General features: G+C 41.3%; 1 protein-coding gene across 3 annotated transcripts in view; it reads left to right on the top strand.

Annotated features, from left to right (window-relative positions):
- Positions 1-18,163, top strand: part of LOC111845510 (uncharacterized) — a 67,626-nt gene that overhangs the window by 26,406 nt on the left and 23,057 nt on the right. Inside the window, exons 8-10 of one of the 3 annotated variants that reach the window (XM_072716631.1) lie at positions 3,024-3,068; positions 8,711-8,803; positions 9,085-9,821. The exons of the other annotated variants lie outside the window; for them this stretch is intronic. Coding sequence (XP_072572732.1) covers positions 3,024-3,068; positions 8,711-8,803; positions 9,085-9,179 — 233 coding nt within the window. The 3' untranslated portion in view covers positions 9,180-9,821. Of the gene's footprint in view, positions 1-3,023; positions 3,069-8,710; positions 8,804-9,084; positions 9,822-18,163 lie in introns of those variants that run through there. 3 annotated transcript variants of the gene reach the window in all.

Here is an 18,163-nt window from a genome sequence, read left to right as displayed (position 1 = left end):
GTGGCCAGTAGGGGGCGCCGCAGCAGGCACCGCCGACTCGTGGAACAAGCAGGACGGGTAGGACAGGTGGCACTGGCGAGTCAGGTGGGACGGGCAGGTCAGGCAAGACAAACGGGTCAGACGTGGCCCATTTTTTAGTTCTGGGCACGCGAGTATTCGCGTCCCTCACCGTGCTGACCCCTCTATAGGCTAGGCGTGCCTCTAATAAATGATACGCCGCCCGGGCGGTGGCATCTCGTCGACGGGGCTGGCGAGGGGTAACAGCAGACCGGACACGGTGGTGACATCCGGGGTGACGGCAGCAGCCTCTGCGGGACATACCTCTGGGCACCGGGTCAAGAGGTACTCCTTTGGAGCAGCGGTGGAGAGAGAGCAAGCGCTCAAGAAGATCGCCGGTTCCTCTTCCTGTCTCTGCACTCTTCTCTTTTTCTTCCTCCGGCTTTGGCGGAGGAAGTAATTATTTCTCCTGATTCCTACAGTATATCCTGTATAAAGGTGTCTGGGGTCCGGGCTGGACTGGCCATCCGGCCTCATTCCTGGCACTTTCCTGGTCGGTATGGGGGCCGGCAAAATGTAAAACCATGTAACCCAGCAGGGATCAGTGCAAAAGGCCTATGTTGTGTGATCTTGTGACCCATTACCCATAAAGGGAACCTAATTTTAGCAAAGGACACTGACATTGGGAAAGTGGAAGGTGTCCCTTCTTGTGGAAGAGAAGCCTGAGGTCGTGCAGGAAAGTGAAAAATGGAGATATTGTTAAGAGGTAAAAAGAAAATTCTGAAGGACTCCCTAACCAGCACAGACACCCTGCCAACAGGAGCAGCGCTGGGAACTTCAGCAGAATCAGAGACTACAGTAAAAGTTGTAAAAACTTGCATTAAAGTGTCTAATTTAGAGTTGGGTGTTGGTCTCAACCAAAAGTAAATCTTGCCTCCACTCCAGATTGTGATTCTTATGGTAAGGATGTAAACACACAGCAGTCATGGCTGGAAAGTTGCCCTGTAGGGGATGCTAGTGCGGACATCCTGCTTATTTGCAGCTGATGGTTTTAAATACAGGGCCTCTGCAGGGTTGTGTTTTATCCCCAATCATCTTCTCTGTTTACACACCCGATTTTACTGGTGACAGAGAAGGAGTGACTCTTAAAATATGCAGATGACTCAGTGCTGGTGGCTCATCTGACTGACAGGAGCTCAGTGAGAGAATCATGGGTGTGTGAAGGACCTGGCCAGATGGCTGCCTGTGGCTTAACATCTCCAAGACTAAGGAGCCGTGCTGAGGGGGCAGGAGGGAGACTGATTCCCCCATTCTCTCTGTGCTCCCCCCAGTCTGGACAGCCAGTTGGTAGAGCAGGTTGAATCATTTACTGTAAGTACCTTGGCACAGCAATAGACACCTCCATGTCCTTCTCCCAACATGTGGGTTCATGCGTAAAAAGGTGTCTGCACCTTCTAAGGAAGCTCAGGATTTGAATGTTAGTAAAAGAGTTTGAGTCTATAGATCACTTATAAGCTGTATATCATATCTTGGTGTAACTCTCTTACTGTTAAACTGAAACCAAAACTTTCTCAGGTTGATAATCAGTAAGATAACAGGGTCAGCTCGACTTTCACTGTCTGATTTGTACTCTTGGTCAGGCTCTAGGACATCCACTCTTACAACACAGGACCTGGTGATACTCGCATCATCATAATATAGACCCCTGAGAGGACAGTGCTTCAGGGTCTCACACCGCAGTTGAAGCAGTTTCTCGATCCGAATCAGTTTGCATATCAGACCCACATCCGAGTGGATGATGTCATGGTTCATTTGCTGAACAGAGCTCACTCAGTTCTGGACAACACAAGAAACATAGTGAGAATGCTATTTGTCGACATTTCAAGTGCATTCAACACTTTAGCCACACCTACTTGCTGGTAAACTCGCAGTAGGATGCGAGTGGATGGATCTCTGACCGCTTGGCTGACCGACTGTCTCACCTGCAGACCTCAGTTTGTCCACCTCAGCACCTGCTCTTCTGACGTTGCGTGGAGTAGAGCAGGAGCCCCCAGAGTACAGGACTGTCAGCATTTATATTCACACTCTGCACCACAGACTTCCAGTATAATTCCAGCTCATTTCATCTCCAGATGTTCTCTGATGACTCTGCGATGGCTGGATGCATCAGTGAAGGGAAGGGAGAGGATTACAGGAGTCGGTGGAGAGATTCACTGCATGGGTGCCAGCAGAACCACCTACAGCTAAATGTTGGCCAAACAAAGGAGCTGATGGTGGACTTCAGGCATACGAAGCAGCCACTGAACCCTGTGACCTTTCTGGGTGAGAGTGTGGAAATGGTGCACAGTCACAAGTACCTGGGAGTCCACATGAACAACAAGCTGGACTGGCAGGACAATACAAATGGTCTTTAAAAGAAAAGGAAGAGGAGACTGTTCTTTCTTAGAGGACTGAAGTCCTTCGGTATCTGTAGCAAACTGCTGCACATGCTCTACCAGTCTGTGGTGGCCAGCATCCTGACATGTGCTGTCTTGCTGGGGGGCAACATGAGATAGAAGGAGGAAGCTCAGCTGAACAGGACCTTTAAGAGGCCACCGCCATCACTGTCTGAGGTTGTGTTATGCATGAGCCATGTTCTGTTACTTTGTAATAGACAATAAAGTTGTCTTAAATTTAAAATCTTTTTCTTTTGGCCTCCCCTGTCAAAATGTAAGACTGTGGTGCTCTCTCAGAAAAGAGTGTGTTTTATGTGAGGGTGAGAATGTGCCTTTAGTGAAGGAGTTTAACCTCTGGATGTTGCCCATGAGAGATGGTGAGAGGGAACCTGAGACTGACAGGGATTGGCGGCTGCAGTTTATGTGAAAAGCAAAGCATTCAAAGATGTATATTTTAGTTTTAGTCTTAGTGTTTTACTTCGTTGCTGACTGTACTTGAGCTTCTTGTTTGTTTGGAAAAAAACAATAATAAACAATGTCTTGGTTTTTATTTTTATTGCAAATATTTTTCATATAAACCTTTATTTACAGATGATAAATGGATCCTTCCTACTGCTACAAAAAGTCCAAGAAAAAGTAAGTTTCAGTTATTACATTGCATCTTTCTAACCCAAACGAAATCCTTTCATAAATATGGAAAATGATAGTAAATACTTAATATCATTATTTTGGGGCGATGGTGGTGCAGGAGGTAGTGCTACCGTTTGGCAACCGGAGGGTTGCAGGTTCAAGCCACGGGTCTTCCTGCCCCCTTCAAAGTGTCCTTGAGCAAAACACTGAACTCCCAATTGCTCCTGGTGAGCAAATGCCAATCAAGCTCCACGGTGCCAAGCAGTGAGTACAGGGCCCACTAGAGGATGTCGGGCCCTCAGGCCACCCTCATGAAGTCTGTTTCTGATTGTTTGGTCAGAGACATGCACACTAGTGGCCTGCTGGAGGTCATTTTGTAGGGCTCTGGCAGTGCTCATCCTGTTCCTCCTTGCACAAAGGAGCAGATACCAATCCTGCTGATGGGTTAAGGACCTTCTATGGCCCTGTCCATCTCTCCTAGAGTAACTGCCTGTCTCATGGAATCTCCTCCATGCCCTTGAGACTGTGCTGGGAGACACAGCAAAACTTTTGGCAATGACACATCAATATGCACCATCCTGGAGGAGTCGGACTCCCTGTGCAACCTCTGTAGGGTCCAGGTATCGCTTCATGCTACCAGTAGTGACACTGACTGTAGCCAAATGCAAAACTAGTGAAAAAACAGTCAGAAGAGATTAGGATGGAAAAATGTCAGTGGCCCCCACCTGTTAAACCATTCCTGTTTTGGGGGTCGTCTCATTGTTGCCCCTCTAGTGCACCCATGGGCGTAAATCCCGGGGGGGCGGAGGGGACATGTCCCCCCCTATCCGAGGGTTGTCCCCCCCAAAAAAATTATAAAAAAAAAAAAATCTATTGTGAAAAATATATGTAGGTATAGCTAAAATCATTCTGTAAGTAGAAAAAAAAACAAACGCAAGAAATGCATTTAGAAACAGTTGAGTTCCCCCTCCCCTTCCTCACAGTGGTTTGGCCAACTGCCTGCTTTCCCAGTTCATCTCACCTACTCTACACACGAATCAGGTGTGTGGCTGCGGCTCAATTAATGTTGAACTCCAGTAAGTAGGGTGTTTTATTCACTTTAAAGTAGTTGATGCAGACTCATTCATGAATTAGTTGCGGCAAAAATGCAGATTACCGATGTAATTTTCCATGAATCTGCTATATTAGCGATTAAAATATTACTTATCTAGTTAACGTTAGCTTGTTTACAATAGCTTGTTGCATAGTGCACTGCAACTAACACGCCTAAGCCGTTTCCCATGCATTGTTTTATTTGTGACGACTTGGCATAATGTTAACTTAACATTAACGGCCACAATTAGCATATTGTTCAGCTGTGCATTTACTAAATGAGCACTGTGCTACGTCCGAACTGACCCCACTGTATTTTTTTGTATAATCAATTTCTATTATGCATTTAAACAGTCATGTTTAAATTTTATTGTATGTTGATGGCTTGACTGTAAACAACATAGCAATGCAATAAATAGTTCAAGAAAAACCTGCTTTGTCATTGAACCTGACACAGTCTCCATGCTACAATAATAATGATAGAAGAATATCTTTATAAGTACAATTTGATTGTATTATTCGTGTCCCCTTCAAAAATTGCTCATGAGAAATTTTATATTTATTGTCCCCCCCTACTGTTAAATGAAATTTACGCCCATGAGTGCACCTGTTGTTAATTTCATTAACACCAAAGCAGCTGAAACTGATTAACATAAGAACATAAGAACTATACAAACGAGAGGAAGCCACTCGACCCCCTCTGCTGCTTAACTGACGAGATGAATATCCAAGAGGTTTAGTTTACTTGATGCTATACTCTGATTAATAAGCGTTCCTTTAATTTTTTTGAGCAGTGTATATTGTTAAATTATGTTAGCCACAATTTTTATTTACTTTATTTGGTAACACTTTAACGGCACCTTCATAATGCCTATATACTGCATTCACAGAACATTCGTAAGCAGGGTAATTCCACACTAAAAGGGAAAATGGATTGATTTTTCATTTACTGCACTGGTGTGAAATATTTGGGTTTTATTGCAGGGGACACCCCTAAGGGCCTAAACAAACGGTTACGCTTGCACTGACAAGCCTATTTATTAGAAAATTCTTCCTCAGAAGTTAGCATTGGGATAAAATCAATTTTTTCCTATTTTTACATGAATTTTATGATATACATTGTAAGATCAATTTCTTGTTAGATTTTGATTCTGTATTTGGTAATTATATCCCTTGTCCATGCACAAACAATAATGACAGTGAAAATTTGCCAGTTTTGGGGCTATCCACCAGGCAGTTGTGTTAAAAGTGGAATGTGCCAGCAGTGAAACGTGACTCACGCCAACATACTGAAGTTAGTGTTATTAACAGCTCCTTGTGAGAACTGAACTGTCATCTATAAATCTCCTCCTTTAAGGTATAAAGAACATAAACAAGGGGGCATAAGACCCATGTCTCCTTATTTCCTTTAGAAATTTAGCTCAGAAAAATGTAACATGAGTCCCAAAATCTTGGGTACTGTAACACGAGTCACAAAATAAAACATCTTGTCTGTTACATCTGAGTGTTATCTTTTATAATTATTTCTTTGAGACAAAAGGATAATCAGTTTCTAAGGATCCCAATAGAGATCACTCTTGCCTAATTACCCACAATCCTGCTGACTTCCTTTTTTTTTTTAAGCCTGACCCCTGTGACAATTTAACTCACTCCAAGGGCACAATTGTGGCTTATATGGATTGTATCCTTTCACAACTTCCTGATCATGTTCAGAAACTGTCCGTGTGGTCAGATGGTCCTGCTTCACAGTTTAAAAATCGATTCATTGCTGCTGTCTTAGAACCACTGCAGGCAAAACACCATGTTGAAATCACCTGGAATTTTTTTGCCACCTGCCATGGCAAAGGCCCAGTTGATGGTATTGGTGGCGGTGTAAAAAGATTGGTTTGGAATGGGATTAGGTGCAGAAAATACATAGTAAATAATGCATCAACATTTACAGAAGCAGCAGCATCTAGCAATGTTAGGGTTCTAGAAATCAAACCCTCTGAGATAGAAGCCATCAATGAATCATTGTGCCTAGAACAAGTCTTCAAAAATGCCCCAGCAATTGCAGGCATTAGTGACATCCATTGCATGGAAATGGTTGATGGCAACATTGCCACTTTCCTCTTGACCTCTGACATGTCTGATCAGAATAATGAGATGCAAGAGCCTGGAGCCTCCCAAGTTCCAGTTGTTGGTGAATGGTGGGCTGTGAGTTATGAAGGGGAGATATTCCCTGGTGAAGTCCAGAAAATAGAAAAAGGTGAATACCAGGTGAAGGTCATGGTGGCCGCTGGGAAAAATTGGAAGTGGCCAAATACCCCAGATGAGATTTTCTACACACTTGATAAAATGGTGCGAAAATTACTGCCACCCATCCTTGTGAATTCACATGAGCATTACAGCTTTGCCAGTCTTTAAATGAAAAGGCTTACTTAAGATGTTTATGAAAGAAGAGAACTTTACTGCTAAAATTCTATATTTGGTTAATCAAATGCAATTATTGAAATTCACCTCTTTCCATGATGGGGTTAATCACTTAATCAATGTAATCAAATATGTACATGTAGGCTAGATTTTTTTTTGTTATCAGGTGTTCACCATACCAACTACCAAAATCAGGAAGAAGATCCTGTTCATGTTTTAATTCTGTAAGTGTGAGCATTATGTAGTTAGTGCTGCTTTTGAGGTAACGCGAGTCACGGTAACGCGAGTCACGGTAACGCGAGTCACGCATATTATGTAACATTTTCTCTGTAACAATCAAAAAGTTAAAATTCCATTCTAGCCTACTCAGAACTATGCAATGTAGAGAGCATCTTTAAACAGGTATTCAATGGAGTCCAATGTTTTTAGTTTGAGGAGAAACCATGCTATTATCATTTGAACTTAAAAGGTTTTCCTTTTTTTGTAACGCGAGTCACGCTGTAATCAATTTGTAATTAAAATTTCAATTAAAATTCTTTAAAAAATAATTTTTATAATTTTGTTATTTATGCTATAATAATCACATGTGCAGTAGATAAAAGTTTCTTGGACCACTGCTGTGGCTATGACAGCAGCTGCAAGTTAGAAAAGTGGACTAAAATGTAACGCGAGTCACAGTGGAATTACCCAGCAGCATGTAAGTATGCCTTAATATCATAAGACACATTAACAGCTTTAATAACCAACATTATAAGATAATTACAAACATTATAACTGTATAATCATATTCTATAAATGTATTAATGTATCAGAAAGATGCACTGAATGTTCTTTGAATGCATAATGAATGCATTATGAAGGTACAGGTAAGGAAAGGCATCACCCTTTATTCTTTTAAAGACTTCTCAAATCAAAACTGACATATAAGTAGGGTTAAAAAACACAATATTTTTTATGATAAACAACTGGTTCACATTTAGAATCCATGACAGTATTTTTTATGGTAATTTGTTTATAAGGGTGGTGTTTTGTTCTAGTGGAGAAAACCATGCATGTCTGCTTTTGAAATGAGCCTTTTTTCTTGCTTGGTACTCAAAAATTGTTATTAGTAAATTACATTCCTTTCCATTTTACTTTTCATCTCAATAAAGCAAATCGTTTTTTTATAATTTAGCTTCCACACAGACAAGTACATCGACTAAGAATAATGGGTTGTCCATTCTTACAATATCTACATCAGCTATTAAGGGTTCAGAGAACACAGATAAAGAAAAATAATAATCTGTTACCCACAAAAGCAATGTTTCTGTACATTTATTCCAAATCATTACTTACTAGAGGAAATACAAGTAACACATGTAAACAATCATGGGTCATCAAAGTCTGAAAGTGCAGATAGACTTCCTTTGATAGATTTCATATCTTTATAGTCATTTTTAGATGTTTGCTGGAATTGTACAAGAAGTACAAAAAGAGTAACATAAATCTATTTTTACCCAAACTGATTTTAGAGTCAGTATGTGCAAGCAGTGTGATGTGTGTGATTTTAGAATATTTCAGATTTTTTTCTTTTAGACATTAGAATATTTTTCTGCCCATGTCTATGGTTGTATGGGTATGAGATTAAATTCCGATTATTATGACGAACAGATACTTGGGAACTCAGAAATGCTGTACATGGGGCAGACAAAATTGGAATTACAAGACTTGATCGTAGTGGTGGTCACGGCGCAGGGAAGGTCGAAAATCAGTCATACAAGGAGTACGTGGGACAGGGGACAGACACACGTGGAGGATTAGAAGAAAATGGGTTTGGGATGGGACCAGCGCAATGGAGGCAGGCAAGGTGGGTGGCCATCTCTAAGGGCACAGGGGAGCCACTGCAGGCATTTGCTGCACCTTTTTGCAGAAAGTGAAGTTCCTCCACATTTCTAGTTATTTTATTATATGTAGTGACAATAAATTTCCTTGCATGACCAGGTAACAAACATAAAATGGCTCCTTAAATTACTGGTATCGTAAGTATTAATTTTAATACGAATGTAATGGACTGAGGTTCCTTGTAGGATTTATATACTGTACCATTAGCTACTGAAAATGAATGCATCTGTTTTGAAACTATTTTCCTTTATAAATATATTTAGGTCAGTCCAGAATCCCAGTAGTGCTACGGATTGGAATCACAGTTGCTGTGCTATTGCTGGGGGCCCCGGCTTTCATCCTGTTCTGGAAACACAGTGAGTTGTCAGATATACAGCTATAATTCATTTGGTGTCACATAAAGGTTTGGCTCATGCATTGTCTCTGTAGGGACTCTGCTATATGGACTCTGCTGTAGGGACTCTGCTGTAGGGACTCTGCTGAATGGACACTGTTGTAGGGACACCTTGTATTTCTATTATCTTTACCATTAACGCTGCTACTATTCGTAAAATAATAATAATAGTCCTATTATTGCTATGGATTGGCACCCTGTTCAGCCTGCTTAATATTTCCAGTCTCTGTGTGTTTTTCTAAGGGAATGCAGCTTCCCAGCAGAGAGGGACTCAGCCCAAGCAGCTCCACGCTCTGAGTACCGAGAGCGGCTTTGAGCTCACAGCCCGGGTGGTGTAATGTAACGACTGAAGCCAGTGTCACAGACGCGCCGGATTTGTGCTGCTTTCCTCATTCTTCATGCATTTCCTTCATCAGCAGCGAATATACTGCTTAATGTGTATAAATAAAAATGAACATAAATATAAAAATGCCCTATAAAACTCCTACTGAAACTGCTGCAAGCCATCATATAGGAAGTATATATAATTTGTATTACTTTATATTATCATGTTGTCCTGTGTTAGTTATTGTGCAACAGTTGACGTGGCTCTGAACCAGTATGTAGCGCTGGGAGGGTGCATGTCCCAGCATGTCCCAGCATGCCCTGCGTCCAATTGCAAATAGCCCTTGTTGTACTGTTGTTGTTGTTAATGGTTGCTTTTCCCTATTGTCACACGTGTTTGCCCGTGTCTTGTGTGTACCCTGTACGACCCTCGCGTGTCCTTAGCCTGTATAACTCTCCCACTGTGTTTGCACCTTACAGTTCGGCATCTGACACCCTTGTGTTTCCGCTCTGTGTATTTGGTTCGGTGCCCATTGGGTGCCTGTTATAATCCTGTTAAGGGCTGCTATTAAAGAGCAAGTCTCCTTGTCCTTCTCTGCTCTCACAATGCCTTGGTCCGCTTTGGACAAGTATACAGCAATAAAGCTTGAAACTTGCTTTTGTGTTTATTGTCTTTATACCAAGTTATTTATTCATATTACTGTACATTGGCTCACTGGGTTGCACTTTTACCTCGCACCTCTGGAGACCAGGATCCGAGTCTTTGCCCCGGCTCGGCGTGTGTGAAATTTGCACATTTTCACCCAGGTTGTTATAGAGTTTTCTATGGGTTGTCCAGTAAACTCCGAAGCTGTAACAAATAACTGGGTTACCAAGTAAGTGTGGCAGAAACTGGAAAAAAAGTATTTAAAAAGAACAGAACACAAACTGTAAAACAAAATTATTAAACACAACAAATAAGGAGAGTGAGAAGGCTCATCCGTCCAGCACCAAACCTTTCTTATCTCCAGCAGGTATAGAGCTTAACTAGGCTCCACCGCTTGGAAACAAGTGATTCAAAATGCAGAGCCTGGGCCCTGGGGTGTCACAGGGGCATAGATACCCTGGTAGATTCAGGGGGCCCAGCATTTTACAGGGGCCATTGAATGCATACAATTGTAAGTAAAATTGAAAATACAGAAAATCAAAGATTGGATGTCTGTAGCAGAACATTTGCCAAAGCTGTCCGGGTTCTTCATCAACAACAATGAAACACGTGACGAGGATCCAGCAACGTTACAAACAAGGACAACGAAGTGCCGAGTCCCCAAAGTGACTTTTTCAGTGCGGCCCCAGAACCAGCGAATGCACCCCTGCTCAGCGGCACCCATGTTCTGCAGTCTCTCAGGCTGCGAGTTCCTGACCCAACAGCTCATCAAAACACCCCAGGGGTCACGGTCCAGCTGAGACCAGAGGGGATCCCAGAGGTACGCTGGTGCAGGGTAGAGGGGGAGATCGAGAAGATGTAACAGCTAGGGGTGTCCCACAGTAATGCCCCCCAAGCCCAACACACCTTGCAGTTCTGCAATGACTTCCGTCGGCTGGATGCCCCCAGTAGATTTATCAGTGAAGTGTTTAGCTAAGGCCTGCTATATATCCACCCTAGACATCACTAACAGCTGCTGGATGGTGCCCCTCAGCCAGGCTGCCAAGGAGAAGATGGCCTTCGGCACACCCCGTGACCACTGGCAGTACCAACTCCAGCCCTTTGGGATTAACAGAGCGCTCGCCGCCTTTCCAGAGCTGATGGACATCGTCTAGTAAGCTCCCTGATCATATATAGTCCCCAGTTTATACATTTCCTGCTTACAGACAACTTGTATTTATGAACGGACTACCATAAAGCCTGTTATGTTACATATTTGAGTAGAATTTCAGAATACAATGGTTCATAGTAACAAATGTATGGAGGACATTTGTATGTGATGCTTATGAAAACATTGCGAGTTAGCCAACGTTAGCCAGCTAGAGATACAGTACAGTACTGTTGTCACTTTCAACCCTGCCCTGCTTGTCTGATCCCTGAGGCTCTTATCTCATCCGAGTCTTATGATATTATAGCAATAACTGAAACGTGGTTGAGAGAAAAGGATGGACAAGAATATAATATGGATGGTTACACGTTGTTCCATAAAGACTGTATAGGTAAGAAGGGAGGTGGTGTTGCAGTATATGTGAAGGAAAACTTGCAGGCAAGGGAGCTTACTGATATAAGTAAAACTACGGAAGCTATATGGGTAAAATTAGATGCTAAAAACTCAAATAGCCTAATTGTCGGTGTTTGTTACAGAGCACCTAATGTAGCTGCCGAGGAAAGCAGATTGTTATACAGTGATATTAGGATTATGAGCAATAAAAATGATGTGGTAGTTATGGGTGATTTTAATCTACCGGGGATGCAGTGGGACATTGTTGCTGGCTCTTCTGAAAATGAACTGGAGATGGTGGAATTAGTACAGGATTGTTTTTTTACTCAGTTTGTTAACACCCCTACCAGGGGAGATGCCATTCTTGATCTTGTTTTCTCTAATATCGTCCCATTTCTAAACTTTCAGTTCTGACGAAGATACTTCAATTTACAGTTGAAACAGTATTTAGCTGATCAAAATAGTCTATGTGAGTTGCAGTCAGGTTTTAGAAATGGTCATAGTACCATCACTGCTGTTATGGCTGTGACAAATTATATTATTCGAGCCTTGGACAGAAAGCAGCATTGTGCCGCCTTATTTGTAGACATGTCAAAAGCATTTGACTCAGTAGATCATGTTATACTTTTAGATAAACTCAGGAATATCGTTTTAAGTCCGACAGCCTTGAATTGGTTTAGAAACTATTTAACAGGTAGGACTCAGTGCGTTCACGCTGAAAGCTGTAAATCAGATTTTCTAGATATAAGTACAGGTGTGCCACAAGGTTCAATCTTGGCTCCTATTTTATTTTCTATTTTTATAAATGACCTACATAAACATATCCAAGCTAAAATGCATTTCTATGCGGATGATATAATTGTCTATACATCTGCTTAGTCTGCAGCACAGGCTTTAGAAGAACTTCAGATTTAATTTAATTCACTCCAAAGAGCTTTAACAGGTTTAAAATTAATCTTAAATACCCAGAAAACAAAGTTTATGATTTTTACAAAAGCACTCTCACAAAATTTTGATAATTTGCACATTTCTACTACTGATGGCATAGTGATTGAAAGGGTCTCTTCATATAAATATTTGGGAATATGGATTGATGAAAAGCTTTCATTCAATATACATATTTCTAATTTAGTTAAGAAACTCAAAATGAAGATTGGTTTTTATTTTAGAAATAAATCATGTTTTACATTTGCCTCAAAGAAAAGACTAGTGGAAGCTACCTTTTTACCTCTGATAGACTATGGTGATATGCTGTACATGCATGCGGCCTCCTCCACTTTAAGGAGCCTAGATTCAATGTATCATGCCTCTCTACGTTTTATTTTAAATGCAAAATCCCTCACTCATCATTGCATTTTATACAACTTAGTTGGCTGGACGTCATTAACCATCCGTAGAAATCGGCATTGGTACATGCTTGTTTACAAAGCATTGCTGGGTAAACTCCCAGAAAATCTCAGTACCCTACTCTGCATCAGCTCCAATAGCTACCACTCGCGTGCCTCCAAGTGGTTGCCTTTGTATGTCCCCCAGGTCCTGACAAACCTTGGCAAAACAGCATTTTCTCATTACGCACCATAGTCATGGAACAACCTTCAAAAAGTTCTTAAATTGCAAACACTAATATCTTTAAAAGATTTTAAGATCATCATAAATAGTTCAGTGACTGAGGAATGTCAATGTTTTGCTTGAGAAGCCACTGTGCAAAAACAATTGTTCTTCTGTTTTACGGTTTAATGTTTTATTGTCATGTATATGTTTACGTTTCGTATGGCTGTTACCTTGGCCAGGTCTCTCTTGTAAAAGAGATTTTATATCTCAATGGGACTTCCTGGTAAAATAAAGGTAAATAAAATAAAATAATAACCAGGACAGGATTGGTAAATTAGATGTTTTAGAACCACTTGACAGTAGCAATCATAACATGGTTGAGGTTATTAATTTGAAGTTAAGTTTAGTGCCCGAAGAGCAAAGTCCAAATCAAAAATATATAATGTTAGGAAGGCTAACTTCAATTGTATGAGATTAAAACTACAAACTGTGAACTGGATGGAGTTAAATAACAAAACTGTTCAAGAGGCATGGGAATTTTTTAAAAGCACATTATTGCAAGTGCAAGAGGACTTCATACCTGTTTCCAGCAAGAATAAATCTAGGAAATTGCAACGCAGGTGGTTTACTAGGGAAATAAAGTATAAAGTAAGGAGGAAAAGGGCTTTGTTCCAGAAATGGAAAATAACTGATGATGACAGAATAAAGCAAGAGTATCTAAATCTACAGGCTGAGTTAAAAAATGACATTAGACGAGCTAAAAGGAATGTCGAAAGGAGGATCGCATTGGAGGCTAAGGATGACGTTAAAAGTTTCTTCCAGTATTTTAACTCTAAAAGAGCTCTAAAAGCTGAAATTACTAATCTGCAGGATAGTAAGGGTCTTATAATTGAAAACGACATTGATATAGTAAATGAGTTCAATGATAGTTTTGCACGGGTATTCACTGTTGAGGACACTAGTAACTTACCAGTTCTTATTACTAATCCAGCATCGTCTATAACTAATATGTATATAACTGAAGCTGATGTTTTGCAAAGCCTAGCTAAGCTAAAAATAAATAAATCACAGCGCCCTGATGGCATCTTACCTATAGTGTTAAAAGAGATGAGGGATATTATTTGCCGACCCTTAACTTTACGGATTACAAAAATCCTTATCTGAAGGTGTGGTACCTTCTGATTGGAAGCATGCCAACATAACGCCCATTTTCAAAAAAGGGGATAGAAGTAATTTGTCAAACTATAGGCCAATCAGTCTAACTTGTATAACTGGTAAAGTTATGGAGGCTATAATCAAAGAGAAAATGGTAGATTACCTGGACTCAAATAACATTTTGAGGGATAGCCAGCATGGATTTCGGAGATTTTCGGAGATTTTTTGAGGAAGCTACTCAGGAAGTTGATGATAAGAAGACCTATGATGTCATCTACTTAGATTTCCAAAAGGCTTTTGATGTTGTCAAAGCGACAGGTATTTTAGGAACTGTAGCGACCTGGATTGATAACTGGTTAACAGATAAGAAGCAGTGAGTAGTTATAAGAGGCACAATGTCACAGTGGGCCTGCGTTCATAGTGGGGTACCGCAGGGTTCAATTTTAGGACCACTATTGTTCCTAATTTACATAAATGATATAGACACCAATATATACAGTAAACTGGTGAAATTTGCAGATGACACCATGGTGGGTGGTGTAGCAGATACTGAACTAGCGGCTCAGCAGCTACAGCGGGATCTTGATTTAATTAGTGACTGGGCTGATACCTGGCAGATGAAATTTAACATAGACAAATATAAGGTACTCCATGCAGGGAGCAGAAATATAAAGTACAGGTATTTTATGGGACCTACTGAAATAAAGGTAGCTGATTATGAGAAAGACCTTGGTGTGTATGTTGATGCTTCCATGTCTCATTCTTGCCAGTGCGGGGGAAGCAATAAAAATAGGATAGGATGTTGGGGTATATGCCAATAGGATGTTGGGGTATATCTCCAGGTGTGTGGAGTTTAAGTCAAGGGAGGTAATGCTAAGATTATACAATTCCTTGGTGAGACCTCACCTAGAATATTGTGTGCAGGTTTGGTCACCGTATCTTAAAAAGGACATTGCGGCCTTAGAAAAGGTGCAGCGTAGGGCCACAAGAATGATTCCTGGTCTTAGAGGAATGTCATACGAGGAAAGGTTAGTCTATGGGAGCTAATTAGAGTCTATGGGAGCTAAATCTGTTCAGGCTCAAGCAAAGGAGACTGAGGGGGGACATGATCCAGGTCTATAAGATTCTAACAGGTTTGGATGCTGTTCAACCGAATAGTTACTTCAGCATTAGCTCAAATACAAGAACTCGTGGCCATAGGTGGAAATTAGCGGGAGAACATTTCAAACTGGATTTAAGGAAGCAGTTCCTTACACAGCGTGTAGTCAGAGTATGGAATAGTCTTCCTGATAACGTAGTGCAAGCTGAATCCTTGGGTTCCTTTAAATCAGAGCTAGATAAGATTTTAACAACTCTGAGCTATTAGTTAAGTTCTCCCCAAGCGAGCTCGATGGGCCGAATGGCCCCCTCTCGTTTGTATATTTCTTATGTTCTTATGTTTCCCTCAGGAGTGGCTTCTAATCAGCAGCGCCTGAAGCTTGTTAGTCTTACCTCTTGTTCCTGCCCTCTTATTAACCAGCCACAGCGGCCTTGTGTTCACCCCTTTGTTTAGTCTTGTATATTAGTGTCTCTTAGTCCTCTGCTCCTGTCTGTTCATTGTTCTCTGTCTGTACAGTATGTGCTACTCTGCCTGTTTTCTGTAATAAACACCCCTGTGAGGGGTCAACTTACAGTACAGTACCGACATCCTACATTTGGGTCGTCCTTCTCCTGCAGCTAAGTGATAACCGTATGGAACTGCTTTTATTGTTACTGTATTATTATTAATGAATTAAATTTAGGGGCCAAGAACCAATAGGTGTGAGGCACTTATTATAATCACTGTTATTATTAGACTTTCTGACATTAGAGTCTATGAGAGCACATATGACAGCTTGGTACATTTTTTAAATGTGATACATTGATTGAGGACAGTCCACTGTATACAGTCACCAAATTTGGAGTCAGTCCATCCATCACTATAGCCCCACCATCAGGCGAAATTTCAAGGTGCATTTTTGCTTATTACTTTTGAGCTATTTGTCCTAAGTTTGAAATCTATTTTTTGCTTCAGTGGTCTTTCTGTTTGCAATGCATCCTTTGGTTTAAAGTCCACCATACTGGATTTTCCACAATTTGAATTTTTCAAAAACCTACTTTTGCAAACTTGTTTGAGGGGGTTGATTGTATCATCACCAAATGGTATGTGTCATCTACAGAGGGTTTGGACCAAAAGTTGTTCAAACCATTATGCTAAGGCAAATAAATTTAAATTTGTTCAATAAATTTGATGACAGAGCCACCAAACAGAAAGTGAGGTTGTAACTCAGCAATGCTTTGATATATCAAAACCAAATTTGGACAATTCCATAGGACTTGGATACCAAAAACAGTCATTCCAGCAGTAGGGGGCGCTGCAATAAGCAAAAATGTGTTAACTGGTTTGGTTTAGAAAAATACATCTTATGTCTTCTAATACTGTGGGATGTCCCCAGGCTGATCCATGGGAACACAAATTTTGTCCAATCTTCTCCAAATTTATCAGAGATGATCTTCGTCCCAATACTCACAAGAGGTATCAGAGGGATTTTTGATACTCAAAGCTGTTTGCCCGTCATCACCAAACAAATTTGGCAGTAAAGCCACACTGCCTTTGTTATGGATGAAATTTAGCATCCTAAAACTATATGCTGACACAGTTAAAGTGCTAAAAATTCACTACAATGCCCTGTCTATCATAAATGATATATAGTTTTACATTAATGGTATTCTGGTTAATCCTACTAATTATGTCTGCAATTTTACGACTTCTGACTCCTGATTTGGCTCTAAGGGAATATCCATGACATATACAGTACAAACTCTTTCTGGTGACTTTTAGGCCGTACATGGTCTTGCTCCCCAGGACACCGCAGAGCTCCTCCTCCTTTATACACCTGCCCATTCCCTCAGGTCTGCAGCTACTGCTCTCCTAATGCTGTCTCGCCTTTGCTTGTCTTCTGTGGGTAGCAGGGCTTTTGGTTTTTTAGCTCCAAATATCTTTTTACTCAGTGATGTGCTTCCTGTACTTGTTCCTGATCTGTTGGTGTTGCAGTTTTTCTTGAATGCATCATTCAGCGTGTCAGCTTATGTTATATGATGTATGTCCATATGTTCCTCTGTTCATGTATTTCCGCTTTCTGCCTTTCAGGAGTGACGTAGTGGTGCAGTGGTTAGCACTGTCGCTTCACACCTCTGCACCCTGGGTTTTTTCCATGACGTTTACGGAATGCTTGTGTGCTTGGCCCCATTATTGCTGCTCGCAGCTTTATTAGATCTTATCCATCCATTTTCTGAAACCACTTAATCCCAACTGGGGTTGCGGGGAACAGCAATAACGACCTGGGAACAATGGGCGCAGGTAGCAACGAACCCTGGGCAGTCGCCAACACACCGCTGGGTGCACACACTCACAAGGGCAATTTAGACTCACCAATCAACCGATCCTGCACGCTTTTGTACTGTTGGAGGAAACTGGAGACCCCAGCAAAAAAAAAAAAAAAGTGAATACGGGCAGGGCATGCAAATTCCACACAGAATGGACCCAGGACCGAACCCAGGACCTTCATGCTGTGAGGCAGCAGCACCAACTGTGGTGGGCTAGGGTAAGAGACCCCCACCACTAGCACTACTATTTTTGGTTTAGTTGCACTTTAAGTTTAACCCTTTAGGATCTTCTGGGGCACAGTCAGAGAGGACACACACAACGAAGGTAGGGGTTTAAATGCACATTTATTCATGTTCTGGGGTCCAATTCCACAAATGCTAGCAACCCTCCAAGTTCTAGTCCCCCCTCCCAACACCCAATGAAAACACGGCAGACAGTTGTAACACCACTACACACTTGCACAGCACTCAGCTCTACTCGTGGATTTCACTCTGCCTAAGAACACAGCACACTGGAAAATTAAGGGGGTGGGGGGACGCGGAAAGGGGGAACCTCCTGGCACAAGACAAAACAAAACCACCAACATTCGAACAATAATAAATGGTACCACACATTAAGGCAAATAAATAAATAAATGAAAAATAATAAACTTAAATGTCCAGGGCCTTCGTGCTCTCACCGAAAGGCCCTCCAAATAAAC

This window comes from Paramormyrops kingsleyae, chromosome 9, assembly GCF_048594095.1.
Source record: "Paramormyrops kingsleyae isolate MSU_618 chromosome 9, PKINGS_0.4, whole genome shotgun sequence".
Lineage (NCBI taxonomy): Eukaryota > Metazoa > Chordata > Actinopteri > Osteoglossiformes > Mormyridae > Paramormyrops > Paramormyrops kingsleyae.
Note: the sequence above shows the minus strand (reverse complement) of the source record. Positions and strands in the feature narration are given on the sequence as shown.